This window comes from Drosophila ficusphila, unplaced genomic scaffold (genome assembly GCF_018152265.1).
Source record: "Drosophila ficusphila isolate 14025-0441.05 unplaced genomic scaffold, ASM1815226v1 contig_607, whole genome shotgun sequence".
In the NCBI taxonomy this organism is placed as follows: Eukaryota; Metazoa; Arthropoda; class Insecta; order Diptera; family Drosophilidae; genus Drosophila; species Drosophila ficusphila.
Window position 1 is genome coordinate 2,600,336 of NW_025064537.1, and position 15,956 is coordinate 2,616,291.

The 15,956-nt window shown below is 43.9% G+C and overlaps 4 protein-coding genes across 4 annotated transcripts in view; 2 read left to right on the plus strand and 2 right to left on the minus strand.

Moving 5' to 3' along the window:
- LOC108088187 (neuroligin-1) overlaps nucleotides 1-7,679 on the plus strand; it is a 29,833-nt gene extending 22,154 nt beyond the window's left edge. The window contains 11 exon segments of the mRNA XM_017185888.2: nucleotides 706-938; nucleotides 2,274-2,630; nucleotides 3,158-3,353; nucleotides 3,971-4,072; nucleotides 4,143-4,338; nucleotides 4,441-4,629; nucleotides 4,697-4,839; nucleotides 4,988-5,313; nucleotides 5,614-5,769; nucleotides 5,840-6,001; nucleotides 6,063-7,679. Of these exon segments, the coding sequence (XP_017041377.2) occupies nucleotides 706-938; nucleotides 2,274-2,630; nucleotides 3,158-3,353; nucleotides 3,971-4,072; nucleotides 4,143-4,338; nucleotides 4,441-4,629; nucleotides 4,697-4,839; nucleotides 4,988-5,313; nucleotides 5,614-5,769; nucleotides 5,840-6,001; nucleotides 6,063-7,090 (3,088 nt within the window). The 3' untranslated portion in view covers nucleotides 7,091-7,679.
- Nucleotides 7,680-7,847: 168 nt separating this feature from the next.
- On the minus strand, nucleotides 7,848-9,150 carry LOC108088189 (DNA-directed RNA polymerase I subunit RPA43). The gene is made up of 2 exons (XM_017185889.2): nucleotides 8,541-9,150; nucleotides 7,848-8,173 (listed from the first exon to the last, which is right to left on the minus strand). The coding sequence occupies exons 1-2, from the start codon at nucleotides 9,084-9,086 to the stop codon at nucleotides 7,943-7,945; spliced, it is 777 nt and encodes a 258-aa protein (XP_017041378.1). The 5' UTR covers nucleotides 9,087-9,150; the 3' UTR covers nucleotides 7,848-7,942.
- A 258-nt stretch (nucleotides 9,151-9,408) lies between these two features.
- On the plus strand, nucleotides 9,409-12,931 carry LOC108088175 (5'-3' exoribonuclease 2 homolog). The gene has a single exon (XM_017185853.2). It carries the CDS (start codon nucleotides 9,514-9,516, stop codon nucleotides 12,214-12,216), a length of 2,703 nt encoding a protein of 900 aa, XP_017041342.1. The 5' UTR covers nucleotides 9,409-9,513; the 3' UTR covers nucleotides 12,217-12,931.
- Nucleotides 12,843-15,829, minus strand: LOC108088176 (wee1-like protein kinase). The gene is made up of 5 exons (XM_017185854.2): nucleotides 15,163-15,829; nucleotides 14,511-14,847; nucleotides 13,744-14,448; nucleotides 13,525-13,658; nucleotides 12,843-13,386 (listed from the first exon to the last, which is right to left on the minus strand). Exons 1-5 carry the CDS (start codon nucleotides 15,656-15,658, stop codon nucleotides 13,235-13,237), a joined length of 1,824 nt encoding a protein of 607 aa, XP_017041343.1. The 5' UTR covers nucleotides 15,659-15,829; the 3' UTR covers nucleotides 12,843-13,234.
- Nucleotides 15,830-15,956: the final 127 nt, after the last annotated feature.

Genomic DNA, 15,956 nt, shown 5'->3' on the forward strand with positions numbered 1-15,956 from the left:
TCCAATCCGGCCACGTGATCGATGGATTTCAACGCAAAACAATAAAATGCACAATTAATCAAAAGCAGTTTGCGATTTTGATTGATGGGCGGTACTTAGTTTCTGTGTTTTACGAGCCCCGCGAATCCTTTTGGTTTAATCGCTGCAAATTCCACACATCAGTGCCGACTTCCCTTACCTACAGTGGCGGCTCAAGTTTTAGTCCTGAGAACTCTCAAATTTTATATGCAAAACGATAAATCATAAACCTTTTTCTTGGATATTAAAACATATTCTTAATGAACTCTTTTTACTAAAATTATTCTTATCCTTTAGAAAATAATAACATTATCTTTAACAGCTCAAAAGAAATAAACCTTTTACATCCCTCTAAAAATAAACTGAATAGTAAAATTTCTTTAACATCCCAGCTCAAATTCAAATTTCGGTGATCATCAAAAATTTTATTTCGCATTTTTTAGTACGACAAAATGTATTACTGCTTTTTTAAGCGTTGATCTCTGTCATTACCCATAAAACCATATTTGGCGACCGATAAATTGAGTACAAACCATTCGAAAATAAATAAATGTCTCGCTTTTATTTTCGGCCTCAGCTGTACATGTGGAGGGGCACACAATGCGTATACGTGATGCGATAGTTGGTGGCCCATGTGGCCGAAATGGAATATTTACTTATCGAAACGACCGCTGGCTCCTTTTGCAGATTTATGCCCCCCATAACACCCTCGACGTGGAAAACGGTTCGCAGCGCGGATCGATTCTCGCCGGTCTGTCCGCAGAACATCCCAATACCGCCCAATGGACCGGAGGCGCTCCTCGAGGTTCCCCGCGCCCGCCTCGCCCAGCTGCGCCGCCTGCTGCCGCTGCTCAAGAACCAATCGGAAGACTGCTTATACCTTAATATCTATGTGCCCTACGAGACGCGCCGCCTGAGACGTAAGTGCCAATTTCGAACTTGATTGCCTTCCAGAGACCTGTTCTGTATACTGCCACTCAAATACGCCGAAAGCTGTTGGGAAATCTACTCCTGGCCTTAACAGCTTGTACAGAAATCCTACTACTTTTAATGAGATGGTGTAGTCATTATTAAATAAGAATTTTTTAGTAATAGAAGTAGAGGCAAATACACTTTTCTTATAAATTATTCAATTTCAAAATAACAAATGCATTCATATTTAAAGCTTTGTTGACATTTTTATATGACTTGCCAGTATTAATTAAATCTATTTATATCATAATCGAGTTATTTTTATTTTTAAGCAACGGATGCCATTTTTTTTTAAACACACATCTGGTATAAATATATGAAACACGAAATATAATACTTTAGGCTCCGCATTGTTTGTAGTCGCGATTGTTTCTACTGCAACTTTCGCTGAAAAATAAACGAGTACAAAATAAAGCGACTATATTATCCGAAACTTTTGAAAGCACAAACTTATTATTAAATTAAAGTTGGTTGCAAGGCAACCAGGAAAACACCATAAAAGCAGAAATAATTAATTTTAATTAGCTTTACCGTTAAAACACGACTACGCAAGCTGAAAACAGGTTTTTATTTTAATCGAAAAGAGGAGAATATTTTTTTCCGTTTAGTGCCTGTTGGTCCCGAATTTAATTGTTGGCATAAAACCATTTAATTAAAAGTCAAATTTCGTGCGAAACAGGAATGTAGAAAATTATTTTAAACAATGCAGCGTTAAGCAAAATGGTTGTTATTATGTATGATAACTATGTTTCATTTTCACAATTTACGCAGCTGGTCAAAGAGATGAAAACTAAAGCTTTTTAAAATTTGAAACGTATTTCTGCTAAAGTGAAGCTTGACACGAGAGATTTATTCATTATTATTGTGGCTTAATCAATCATACTGCGGATGTGGAACAAGCTATGAAAATTGCAAATTTAAGTACATTTATACACTCGTGGCAAGGTTTCAGATTTCATTTTTGACTTACCTGTACAATATTTTAAGGAAAGTGTAGTTGCAAGTGCAGCTTAGGTGAATAATTAATTGGTTAACTGGCTTTGCTTTTGTGGGGATCTACAACTTATTGTTGGCTTTTTCTTAAAGGTATTGAAGCTTTCAATTCCGTAGTGCATTGCAGTGTGCTTAATTATCAACCGCAAGCGCTGCGGATTTGGCAACTTTGATGGCCTCCATCATCTGCTAATTAAATGTAAAATTATGAATAATGATTATAAATACTTTAAATCTATTAATATCAATACAAAACAATATTTTAAAATTATCTTTTACATGTTTTTCAGGAAATACCGATGATGCTGCTGGCGAACCGAAGACCAAGTTGTCCACTGTGGTGTTCATTCATGGCGAATCGTTCGACTGGAACTCAGGGAACCCCTACGATGGCTCCGAACTTGCTGCCCACGGCAACGTCATCGTCGTGACAATCAATTTCCGTCTGGGGATCTTCGGATTCCTGAAGACTGGCGGCAAGGAGAGTGCCCAGGGAAACTTCGGGCTGATGGATCTGGTGGCGGGTCTCCACTGGCTCAAGGAAAACCTGCCGGCATTCGGCGGAGATCCGCAGAGCATCACACTTCTGGGTTACGGAACTGGAGCGGTGCTGGCCAACATCCTGGTGGTTTCCCCAGTGGCGAGTGGTAGGAAATCCCCATTCCATATCACCTGTTCCCATTTTCGACACCTTTTCAAACTTAATTAGCAGCAATTGAAAAGAAAACTATTTTCTTGTTCTTCAAAGCTCTTTTGTTCAGGTGCTCTGATATCAACTTACCTTCGCTTCATTTTCTTCATTATCAAAAGAGCTAAAATCTTGAGGTTCGATTTTTTGTTTTCACAGTTTTCGGGAAGGTTTAAGTAATAGATTTAATATAACCTTATATGTGGATAACCTATGAATATAAAAATTTTTTTATTTTTCATCCTATGTTTATGAAAAAAATTTCAACAAAAGTTTTCTTTGAATTAATAACGAATCAACTACATTTTCAATATATTTAAATTATGGCAATGCAAATTAACATTTTATGACACGCATTAAAAGGTCAAAAATGTACAATTGACATCAATATTTAATATGAGCACATTTAACTGGAGTCCAAAGCGGGAACTAGGTTTCAGAATCGATTCGTTGAGGCTCAATGAATAATGATAAACCTTTCACCAGATTTAATACAGCGTACAGTTCTGGTCAGCGGCTCTGCACTTTCCCCATGGGCCATTCAGAAAAATCCGCTCTTTGTGAAGCGGCGTGTGGCGGAGCAGACTGGCTGCCATGGCGACATGTTGTATGACGACCTGGCCCCCTGCCTCCGCACCAAAAGCGTCGCCGAACTGCTGGCGGTCAAGGTGGATCATCCCCGGTACGTCCCACATTCCATTAATCCTTTAGATGGGCATGTTTTCCGTTTTAAGGCCGATTACTCGGAGTTCGTCGAAGCCGAAAGGTTTTAAGCGACAAAAACAAAATAAAAAAAATAAATAAATAATTTTAATGGCTGCTTAAAACTTATCCCCCTGAATTCAATATTATTTATTTTGAAATATGTAGTAATTTATGCAACCATGTAAATTATCTGTTGCAAACTATCAAATTATTATTATATGACATACTTATGATTATTAAAAGTTATTGAATTAATTTTTGATGTTGTTGTTTAGTAAATAGTATATATAGTTAAACTTAAATTAAATAAGTTAATAAATTATGAAAAAAATGAAGAATTCTATTAATTTATATAAGAATTAATACAAAAATTGCCATACCAAAACCATTGACTTACTAAAATATCTAAAATGAAGTCATTTCAAAAATACTTCGTTTAACAAGATTCTTAAAAGACAGTCCGAGCAAGTTTCTTACTGAATTGTTTTACATTAAGTTATTAGTGTTGGCCTCATTTTCTTTTCCGTTAATTATGTTCTCATTTCAATTTATACCTGATGGAAAATGTATATTATCTAACTTAAAACCTTGTAGATTCCTGGTGGGCTTTGCTCCGTTTGTGGATGGCACTGTAATATCGCCCGGCGCCAATCCCATGGGCAGCACGACGTTGCCCCTGGGTTCAGCTATTGTTAGGTACTTGAATACAATACTAAATGCAATGTGAGAGCGTATGTTTATTTAATGGCTCCCCTTGCGTTCACAGTACTTCAGGAATTGAATATGCAAACTTTCCGAAACGAGACCTCATTTTCTGCCTTACATCTGTGGAGTCGTATTTGGACTTGAGTGCCCAAGACCTGGAATTCGGCTTCAACGAGACTCGACGGGATCGCATCCTGCGCACTTTTGTGCGCAACAACTTTCACTATCATCTGAACGAGATATTTGCCGTTTTGAAGGTGAGTGCCATTCAACGTTCCTTTCCGTTTTAAGACCCTTGACTCAAATTGCCCGACTCTATCTGCTGAGCTAATTAAAATGCCAAACTTAATTTACGGCAGAACGAGTACACCGACTGGGAGAAGGCCATACGTAATCCTCTTAGTTCCCGAGACGCCACCCTGCAATTCCTGAGCGATGGCCACACGGCCTCTCCACTCATTAAGTTGGGCTACATGCACAGCTTGCGCGGAGGCCGGGCTTATTTCCTGCACTTTAAACACAAAACCGTCGAGGAGGAGTACCCGCAGGTTGGTGGCCCGATCCACTCGGCGAAACTTGTCCAACTCCTTATCTAACCCCAATTGGTTTCCTCAGAGAACCGGCTCCGTGCGCGGCGAAGATGTGCCTTTCTGGTTGGGTCTGCCCATGTCCCCGCTCTTCCCCCACAACTACACCACTCAGGAGCGGCAAATCGGGCGACTGATGCTGCGATACCTATCCAACTTCGCTAAAACTGGGTAAGCTTGGTTATTTTGTTAATATTCTTCAATTATTTTAATATGTTTTATAAATAAGATATTAGCTTTTTAACTCAGTTTTTCAACATTAGTATTTAGCTAAGGCATTATAATTGAACTCCTGAGTAAACCCTTTTTCAACCCACAGCAATCCTAATCAAGCCACGGCAAAATCGTCGCTGCCCAATCCAAACGAGGTCGTGGAAGACCTGCATCAGCAGAAAAAACGCTCCACTGGACTGACCCATCCCAATCTTAGCGAGGCCCTCAATCTGGCCGTGATCTACAACCAGCGCCGGAGCAACGCGATGCACGAGAAGCGATCCTACATCCGAAGGAGACTGCGGAGCAACGATGCAGCAGCCTTCACCCAACTGGGAGTGTCCAGTGAGCGGGATGTGGGCAGCTATGATGGCGACGAGCTGCCCTTTTGGGATGCCTACGATGTGGTCAACCAGCTGTACGTGGAATTGGGTAAGCGACAATCAAGGAGCCGCAGTTTTATTGCATGAGATTGAAACATTTTAAATAAGATTGTGGTTTTTATTTCTTTAGGTAGGATTTCAAAATTGAATGTTTCATATAAGTTATTAATTTTTGTCTTCAAGTTTTCTGATATTACAGAATGCAATTTCGTAGTTTTTAATCTTTTTTTTTGCGTTTGGTGGTATCGTGTTTAAATTCCAGCACAAAATTATAGAAGTTGTCCCTTAAATACATATAATTCGAGTATAATACTTTAATTGTTTTATGTTCCTGTAATTAACTTTCCAGGCAATAAGGCCAACATTCAGAGCCATTATCGCGGCCATAAGCTGTCCATGTGGTTGAACCTCATCCCTCAGCTGCATCGCCACTTCAACATTAACGACCAGTCGATGCGACATCATCAGTTCCAGGATGACATGAACAACAGGGATCTCTATGAGGGTAAAACCTATTTTGAATCTTGAATATGAAAAAGTGTACCTAATATGTATTTAAACCTTTATTTTATTAGGTGTGGTGCGTCCACAATTGCAAACGAAGCCGGCGGAGGACGATACCATAATCATCATGCAGAGGAGCAGGACAACTACGCCACCGCCTCCTCCGAAGAGTCCAAGTACAAATGCCACGCAGGCCTTAAATCCCATTGCCACCGGAGCAACAACCACTACAGGTGAGTTGGAAAAATGGGAGGGAATATCAAATACATTAAATATTCCTTGAATCCCTTCCAGAGTGCGGCATCGATGGAGCCATGTCCGTGTCGGAGTTAACCACCACCCAATCGCCAAAGGACAACAGAACAGGGATCACACGCGTCGAGACTCAAAAGGACTTGGCCACCGCCTCGACTGGGATCATTGGCAACCTGGAGCTGCTTCGGCGATTTGGAGGGAAACAGTTCCAGAGCTACACCACCGCTCTGATAGCCACCGTGGCCGTGGGCTGTTTCCTGCTCATCCTGAATGTCCTGATCTTCGCCGGCATCTATCATCAGCGCGAGAAGCGGGCTCGGGATGCAAAGACCAAGGAGGAGCTGCAGGAGAGCGACAACAGCAAGAACTCCAGCATACTGAAGCTGAACGCCTTGATGGGCGGCAGCGGAGGAGCCGGTGGTCCCGGTCCAGGTGACTTGGCGGATGCGTACACTCTGAGCGGATCCGTTGTGGAGGGCAAGGGCGGGGTGGGCGTGGTGTTCGGGGAGTACAGCTGCTACGACGAGAAGACCAAGCAGCTGAAAGAGGAGAAGCTGCTGGTGGAACTGCCCCCCTCCTCCTCCACCGGCCAGACCTCCCTGATGATGGACACCTGGGGTCCGTGCTCCACGAGCACTTTGGATCTGCTGAAGACCAAGCCAGGAGATCCCATCGAAATGGTCACCTACAGCGCCCTGCCGACGGTCATGGAGTCCACGTCGGCGATGAGCAGTAAGCGGGGCTCCTTCGTGGACACCACGCTGCAGTTCAACAGTCCGCAGCAGTTCGATTACGCAGTCCAGTCCTCGGATCAGATGTCCTTCAAGGCGATAGAGGAGGCTGTCAAGGCGGCGGCCGGGAACGACTGCGAAATCACCCGGGATGACGACATCCCTGAGCCGCCGCCACCACCTCGATCCTTCCTAGCCGCCCAACAACAACAACAACAGCAGCAGCAGCAGCAGACTGGAATCCTGCGACAAACGGGAGCGAGCGGAAGTTCCGCCACAGGATCGGGGAGCAGCAGCGGCAAGAAACGTGTACATATTCAGGAAATCTCAGTCTAGCAATCATAACCTTTCTAGTAACCAATTGTGAGCCTAGTTTAAAGTATTTATCTAGTTACTTATTTTGTCGAACTCGTTCGACCTGAGCTTTTCTATTTCACAAGTATTTTAATTATTTTCTTACTTTCCTAAATGTTAGATCGATAAGTTCGACTCCTGTTGACTTCACCTACGTTTATTCCTCTATTTATTCCCGTTCACTGCCCTATATTTCTGCCAAAGAAAACCAAAATAGGTTAGTTCTGTTTTCTCAACCTCAATGCAAAAATCGTTGTAACTGTATTGTGTATGTTTGTACATTATGTAAATGTTCCTTGTAGGCGTGATTGAGAAGATATTATGTAGGGATATTTTTTCAAGTGTTATCATTGTGTGTATAGTTTATGTTACTTTTTGGTGTACGATTAGAATCTCATATTATTCTACTTGCTTGTTATTTAATAATTAGCGAAATCAAAATAATATGACAACAAGCTTTTAATGATTTGTAAAAGAAAACCAGATACTATAACTATGATACACATACTGTATTTAATGTATTGTAAAATATTGACTCTATTTGTATGAAATACATATGTATTACAAAGTATTCATATTCACATTTTAAAACTGTCTCAATCTCATGATTTTTAACTGAACTATATGGTATCATTCATGGCATTCAGTGGATGGTAAATAAATTGAAACATAGGTATCTTGGGCATACAATTTTCGGAGCGGTGGAGGAAAAGAATCGTTTGAAAAATATACAAAGCCATTACCATCTTGATCTCATACTTTATCGAATTTCTACATTTCGATATTAAATTAATTTGTACTATACAGAGATGCTAAAAACGAATAATTTTAAAGCTATTTTGGCTCGTTTTTTATTTCTTTTTTAACTTTTTTCGTCTTTGTTGTGACACCGTTTTCACCATTCTTGCGTTTCTTTGGAGCTTTCTTTGTTGACGAATCCTTGCCTGGCGCAAAATCTGGTTCTTTCTTTATTTCCTCTAAAAGAGCATCCAACATTTCATCGGGGTTCTCTTCCTTAACACCGTTTTCCTCGGGTTCGGGACTCCCAAACTTTATGGACGTATTCTGTATTGGGAAAGAAACAAAAATCGGTTAATATTCAGACGATTTTTAAATTGGTTGCGTATATAAATGAACGCTTGTTGAAACTGACTTTGTATTTAAAGTAGTTTTTGTATATTTCTAGCATCTAGCCTTTACCTCGGTATAACAGATATCTCAAAAAAATGTTTCAAGCTACAAGTTAAAATTCCTTTGAAAATTCGTCTTATCCTCTTTAATAACGACTTTAATAATATTAATGGAAGCTAAGCTACTTGAATATGCAAAAACATAACACTATCTTAGGGAAGAAGGACAAAGGACTATCTAAGACCCTTAAGATTCCTTTCACAGATTTAAACTTAACCATAGCATTTTGGAAACAACCCACCTTCGGTTCCTCGCTCTCCTCCAGCAGGAGTTCTCCCTCGATGTAGGGCATAACATTGCTGATGTCGAAATTCTTGATGCGAAACTTTATCACCTGCTCCATGGAAATGTCCTCACGACTCTTGCCTTTGTTGGTAAATCGAATGGTGGTGTTGAAGACTCGGTAGATGACTGCGCTGACCTGGTGCCTGGAGATGTGCCGCACCACGCCGTCTAGAATGGCACCTTTCTCAGGCCGGAAAACGTAAAAGTCTGCGTTTATGACCAGGTGCATGGTGGGATCGTCTGCGCGCAGTCCAGCCGTATGACCCAGCACTTTGATGTTCTTGATGCCCAGGACAATCCCATTTAAGTTCGAGTCGTAGAATCCAACTTTGGTGCGAATGAGGAGCTCGTGGAGAGAGTTCTTGAAGCTGGCCAAACCGTACGGACCCATCGCCAGATGCATGTCCGTGTTGATACGCCGCACGCAGGACCCTGTGCTGCTAGCGTAGTTTTCCAGCTCTTTGGCCGTGAATTTTATATATTTCTGTAAAATCTTGGCCATTGCGAGATCGTGAAACTGCCTCTTCGAATCAACCACATGAGTTGCATTTGGCGATCTGGCAACCTCGCAGGTGCTTCTTTTCATGCGTAGTGATGCCGGCTTAGCTACCGTCAGATCTGTCAGTTTGCTTTTAAATTTACTCGTTATTTGTTGGTTATATTAAATTTAAATTGCAACATACAATAATAGATTCCAGGATGCGGTACAAACCACGTAGAAACAAATGGCTGTAAATATTTATCTAGCCTTATATTTTATAGCCGTATAACTGAAAATATTCATGGTATTTTTGCTAGTATTTTAAAATGCTCGCGAATGGGACGGTCCCACTCACGGGAGCATGCTGGTATTGTAGGTGAAAAACTCGAAGAAAACTCGAGTCTGACTGAATAATAAAAGAGCTAATAGAGTTAAGAACGACGTCAAAATGGGAGTTCCAGCATTCTTTCGCTGGCTAAGCCGGAAGTACCCGAGCGTTATTATCGAGTGCAATGAGAACAAGCAGGTGGACCCAGACACCGGTCGCAATATTTACGAAGACGCCACCCAGCCGAATCCCAATGGGATAGAGTTCGACAACCTTTATCTGGACATGAACGGCATCATTCATCCGTGTACGCATCCGGAGGACAAGCCGGCGCCGAAGAACGAGGATGAGATGATGGTTGCCATCTTCGAATGCATCGACCGTCTGTTCGGCATCGTACGTCCCAGGAAGCTGCTCTACATGGCCATCGATGGGGTAGCCCCGCGGGCCAAGATGAACCAGCAGCGGTCGCGTCGCTTCCGAGCGGCCAAGGAGACCACCGAGAAGCGGCTGGAGATCGAGCGGATCCGCGAGGAGCTGCTAAGCCGCGGTTGCAAGCTGCCCCCGGAGAAGGAAAAAGGAGAGCACTTCGACTCCAACTGCATCACGCCAGGCACTCCGTTCATGGACCGACTGAGCAAGTGCCTGCATTACTATGTCCACGATCGGCTGAACAACAATCCGGCGTGGAAGGGCATCAAGGTAATCCTGTCGGACGCCAATGTGCCCGGCGAGGGCGAGCACAAGATCATGGATTACATCCGCAAGCAGCGCGCCCAGCCGGATCACGATCCCAACACGCAGCATGTCCTGTGCGGAGCCGACGCCGATCTCATCATGTTGGGTCTGGCGACCCACGAGCCAAACTTCACCATCATTCGCGAGGAATTTCTGCCAAATAAGCCGCGCCCTTGCGACATCTGCAATGGATTTGGCCACGAGATGGACAAGTGTGTGGGCCTGGGAGCCACGGCACCGACGGCCGCCAACTTCAAGCCAGATGTTCCCATCGGAGCCGAGGTGAAGTTCATCTTTGTGCGGCTGAGCGTGCTGAGGGAGTATCTGAAGCAGACGCTCGAGATGCCCAATCTGCCGTTTGAGTACAGCTTTGAACGCGCTCTCGACGACTGGGTGTTCATGTGCTTCTTCGTGGGCAACGATTTTCTGCCCCATTTGCCCAGCCTGGAGATCCGCGAGGGCGCAGTGGATCGGCTCGTGGAGCTGTACAAGAAGTGCGTCTACAAGACGAGGGGCTATCTCACCGACTCGGGTGACGTGAATCTGGACAGGGTGCAGTTGATTATGACCGATCTGGGCAACGCCGAGGACCAGATCTTCAAGAGCCGGCAGCGACGCGAGCAGCAGTTCAAGGCCAGGGACAAGGCGCGCAAAAGGCAGGAAAGGAATCAGGACCACAGAGCCCTCGACCAGTCGGCATTTGGGGCCAGCGCCGTAGGCCCAAACAGCCAGCAAAAGAGCATTGGCAACTACAAGGAGGAGGCCGCAGCCCTTCGCAACAGGAAACGAACGAGTGACCAGGCTAACTTGGATGACGAAGAGGAGGAGGAGGACAACGACGAGGTGCGGCTGTGGGAGGATGGTTTTAAGGACCGCTACTACGAGTCCAAGTTCGATGTGGCGCCGGGAAACCAGCAGTTCCGCTACGCTGTGGCCTTACAGTACGTTCGCGGACTGTGCTGGGTGCTCAAGTACTACTACCAAGGATGCGCCTCCTGGAACTGGTACTTCCCGTACCACTATGCCCCATTCGCTTCGGATTTCGTTAACATCCAGGGTCTTTCCACAATGTTCGAGAAGGGCACGAAGCCGTTCAATCCCCTGGAGCAACTGATGGGCGTCTTCCCGGCAGCCAGTAGCTCACATGTGCCCGAACCGTGGGCACAGCTCATGTCCGATCCGGAGTCACCGATCATTGACTTCTACCCGGAGGACTTCAAGATTGATCTGAACGGCAAGAAGTTCGCCTGGCAGGGAGTCGCCCTGTTGCCCTTCGTAGATGAGAAGCGGCTCTTCAAGGCCTTGGTTCCCTATTACGATCAACTGACCGGCGAGGAGGTGAAGCGTAACAAGCGGGGCGACAACTACCTGTACATCAGCAACAAGAGTCCGCACTTCAAGAAAGTCAAGAAAATAAACGACAAAGATGACGAGACTGAGTGCAAGGCCATCTCCTTTGACGGGATGCGGGGCACTTTGGGCAAAACAGAGCTAAACACTGCCATCAGCGGCATTTTGCGGTCGCCGATCTCAGGGTTGTCGGATATCAGTGACAACACAACAGTGACGACGACGTTCCAGGACCCGGAGTATGACGAAGACTACATTTTCGAGGCAAAGCGGCTGGAGAACGCCGTGGATCCGCCGCAGGTGCTGCCCAACGAGCAGACGGGTCAGAAGCATCGCCCCGTCATCGGATTCAACAGCCATTTGACCAGGGCCTATGTACCGGACAGTGGGCATCGCATGTTGAACGCCGGAATTAGAAACAATCAGGGCGGAGGAGGAGGGCAAGGAGGGGGAGGCTACGGGCAGGGAGGTGGCTATGGCCAGGGAGGCGGAAACCACGGACAGGGCTATCAGAACAATAGCCGCAACTATAACTACAACTACAATAACAACTACAACCAGCACCAGGGTGGCGGCTATCAAGGCAACTATAACAACCGACAGCAGTATGGCCACAATCAGAGATACAACCAGGATAATTCGAACCAGCAGCGCAACTACAATGGTCCAAGGAACAACAACTACCAGCAGCAGGGCGGCAACAGGCAACAGAACCAGAACTATAGAAGATTTTAGGTGGACCATAGATACAAAGTTACGCCTGTCAAATCTAAAGTGTATACTCCAGGTTCATTTACAATATTTTTAATTAATGAAAATAGTGTTTAAGGATGTTCAGACAAACTGGTAGTAAGGTATAAAAAGTTTATACAACCGATAGATCATGAAATGTAGTAAAAGTCAACACAAGCAATCGTAAATATCAACAAAATCTTTTGTATTTCCCATCAACACAGCTTACATTTAACATCTAGTCTCAGTGCCTCAATAAAAAGAAGTCAAATTACAACGTTGAAATATATTGACTGCGTGAGAAAACGATTACCAAACTGGAAAATAAGAAAATATAGTAGTTGTTATTTTATATTCAACAATTGCATTGCAGATAACGGAGATAAAGATCCATTTTAACACAAAGAGAACAAAAGAGAAATCCACAAGAAAACAAAAATATACATCTATGATATATACGCAACAGGCACTAGCAGGATTGGTAAGGTTTACCAAACTAAATTTTGTAACGTTTAAGGTCAAAATTCTGTTTTTCTAATAAATAATTAGTTTTAAAATGCCAAAACATAATTATTTTTGTTTTTGTAACAACCCAAACCTTCAGTAAAAGACGAATCCTGTTTATCAAATGGAATAGCATTCGATATATTTAACGAATGGAATGTTATAATTTCGATTTCCATGTAACATAATAAATAGTTTAATTTCGAAAACAATACTCATTACATCTACGCGATGGTCTTATGATTTACGGGGCCTTTTCTTAAAACGATTGTGCTTTCTCTACAAAGAAAAGTTCACTGAGCCTGGAAAATATATATATTATATTACGAATGCTTCTAAATCCACGAGCATGAATTACAAGGGGTTATGAGATTGGGGGTTAGGATTTTACGAAGCGAAAACTTTAAAAAATTATTGATGAATATAGGAATACGCTTAATAGGTAACACAATGTGAGCTTAGTTCACGTTCGATTCGGAAGAGTTTGGCTATCGGTATGGTACGAGGTGCGAGCTTATCAGATATTGGTGATCACGTTCTTGTTGCGATCGGATATGCTATCGAACTTTCCATGGCTGGAGAACGGCGTGCGCATGCGTCGCGTAAAGGAGCGAAGGCATCGCTGACCATCCAGATTATCCGGATTGTTGGCCACCGCAAGAAGGTTGACTGAAAAATAAACAGAGAACATAAACATTATTATGAATTTTAAATCGAAATTATAGCTCAACTGCTCTGCAAAGCTTAAACTTTCCAGCACAAACAATGCAAACAATTTGATTCATAATTTTAGCCAAAACAACTTACCCTTTTGCTCTAGTTGTTTTATCTGTTTTTTGGCCTCCCTCAGCTTGTTCATTAGTATCTCATTCTTGCGCTTTTCCACTGTCAACTCCAGGCCGAGCTGCAGCTTGCTCTTTGAGTCGACAGCGCTCAGAATTCTGCGAATTGAATGAATAGTTTCACAAATGTGAGAAATTTACATACAACAAAGTCTTTTTGATCATTTCAAAAAAATCAACTTACGGATGATTGAATATGGACTGCGATGTGGGCCGCTTATCGGGATCTGGGTGCATCATCATAGCTATTAGCTCGTTAAAGTCCCTGCTCAGACTCGGCAAGAACGGAACCTCTCCGTTTCGCAGTTTGTGCCACTCGGGTCCATTTTTTGGAAGCGGACCGCCTCCGGCCACCTCGAATAGCGTGATGCCCAGCGAGAAAATGTCGGCCTTAAAGAGATTCGAGTAGTCCTCCTGAAGGATCTCCTTTGGCAGGTAGCGACAGTCGCCCTCCTCGACATAGGGCTCTTTGACGGACGTCACATGGCCCAGGTCGCCGATCTTGTACGTAACCAAGTTCTCCGAGTGGCGCAGCTCTTCGTAGACGCTGTCCATGCCATCGTCGTCTTTGGTCTGCTGCGGCTGCTCCTCAGCTAGCTTGTGTGCATTCGGATTCATGGTGGAGAATATGTTCTCCGGCTTCAAGTCCATGTGCACCAGATCATTAGAATGGATGTAGCGCAGGCCCTCGATTACATGCATAAGCACAATCTTCAGTTCGGCCTCGCCCAAGCAATGATCCTGGATCCTGGCATGCAAGCTGCCCCCGTCGCAGTACTCGTTCTGTATTAGCATGTGGTCGTCCTCCGCCCAAGCGGAGTAATACCTCACCACGTTGTCGTGCTTTCCCAGAACCGCATGGGCCCACACCTCGTTTAAGGCTCTTTTCCTGCAATGAAATCAAAGGTTAGATAGTGCTGATGTTAAGTTTCCGTTAAAAAAAAAACTTACTCAAAAGAACTTCCTGCCACCGGCTTCTTACTCTTTTTGATCGCATAGATGCATCCATCCAGGCGATTGACGCACTGGAACACCACACCGAACTCGCCCACGCCAATCACATTGACCTGCATGAACTCCCGCTTAAAGCGACTGATATTTGTGTCGTGCAGGGCCAGCCGCTTGGGAGCCTGCTGGTGGATCTCGCGCAGAGAGTCGCCTGTCTCCTCCGTCGCATCCTCGTCGCAGGTTTCGCTGAGCAAATACTTTTGCATAGCATTCACATTAAGGTTGAGGTTCTCGCGTCCGAATTGTGTGCGACAACGTTTTTTATTTTGAGCCAGTAAGCCTAAAATTAATCAAATGTGACACAATTAGTTAAACAATCTTAAATTATTAAAACGTCGTTATTGCAGTACAAATACTTTAGAGAATAATTTTTACTGTTTATACGTCAAAAGATAATCATTTAATTTAATTCAATATACTATTAAATACTACAAATTTTAAAAGTTTCCCAATTTGTACCAAATAACTTTTATTTGTCTATCTATCTAATCTATAAAATCTAATAGAAATTAAGATAATACATTTAAGATAATAGATATACCAATTATCTATTTTTGTGGATCAATTGCGAAATGCAATAAAGCACAGTACTTACTATCGGGCGTAAAGGGATTCACATTCGCAGTGTCCTGGGCGGGCAGTTTGCGGTTGTGCAGAGGCAGGGATCTCGGTCGTTCCGATAGCCGGAAGAGGTCCTCGCTGCGCCGGGATGCGTTGACTGCCGCTGCCGCTGCCGACAGATGGTTGCTACATTGGGTGGTAGACTTCTGCAGGATGGTCTTGGGTGTGGCTGGGGTGCTGAAAAGGCGCAGAGCTCGCACCTTTTGGCACGGAGGCGACATGGACACGTCCCCGTCTCCGTCGCCATCCTTGTTGCCCAGCTGCGGTCTTCCGCCGGAGGATAGCTTCTGCCGTTGCTGGAGAGGAGGCTGCGGACTCGCTTCTTCGTGCGTGTCCTTGTCAAAATCGTCATCGGCAAAGCGTAGCTTGCGCGGATTAAAGATCTGCGGCGACGGGGAGCGCGATCGCAGCTCGACGCTCGAATCTAAAGAGGTGACGCTCATTTCGTGCTCCGACTGGCGGAAGGCCATTGTAGCTGTGCAGCTGTCCGGCTGCCCGCAGTGCAAGGCGATTTACTTTTCCTGATTTCACCACTGTTCGAAAACAAACCGAGAGAAAATCAAATCGGATGCGTTAAATAAAAAAATAGAAAAACAAAACACACAAAAACAAAATTGAACTGGAGGAATGCGATTCGATTAGTGTGGCCATATAATACCCCGCCAAGAAAAACCTAGCTTAGAAATAAAAATACTAAAAAAAATATCAATGCAGCGTTGCCGGACCGAATTAGTTAAGTGTGTACACTTGCAAAATACATTTACTTCA

Coding starts and splice junctions, on each gene's coding strand:
- LOC108088176 (XM_017185854.2), bottom strand. CDS start 15,658: ATGGCCTTCCGCCAGTCGGAGCACGAAATGAGCGTCACCTCTTTAGAT. Junction 14,848..15,162: donor GAATCCCTTTACGCCCGATA/GTAAGTACTGTG, acceptor GATTAATTTTAG/GCTTACTGGCTCAAAATAAA. Junction 14,449..14,510: donor GTGGCAGGAAGTTCTTTTGA/GTAAGTTTTTTT, acceptor ATTTCATTGCAG/GAAAAGAGCCTTAAACGAGG.
- LOC108088175 (XM_017185853.2), top strand. CDS start 9,514: ATGGGAGTTCCAGCATTCTTTCGCTGGCTAAGCCGGAAGTACCCGAGC.
- LOC108088189 (XM_017185889.2), bottom strand. CDS start 9,086: ATGGCCAAGATTTTACAGAAATATATAAAATTCACGGCCAAAGAGCTG. Junction 8,174..8,540: donor AGGAGAGCGAGGAACCGAAG/GTGGGTTGTTTC, acceptor TTCCCAATACAG/AATACGTCCATAAAGTTTGG.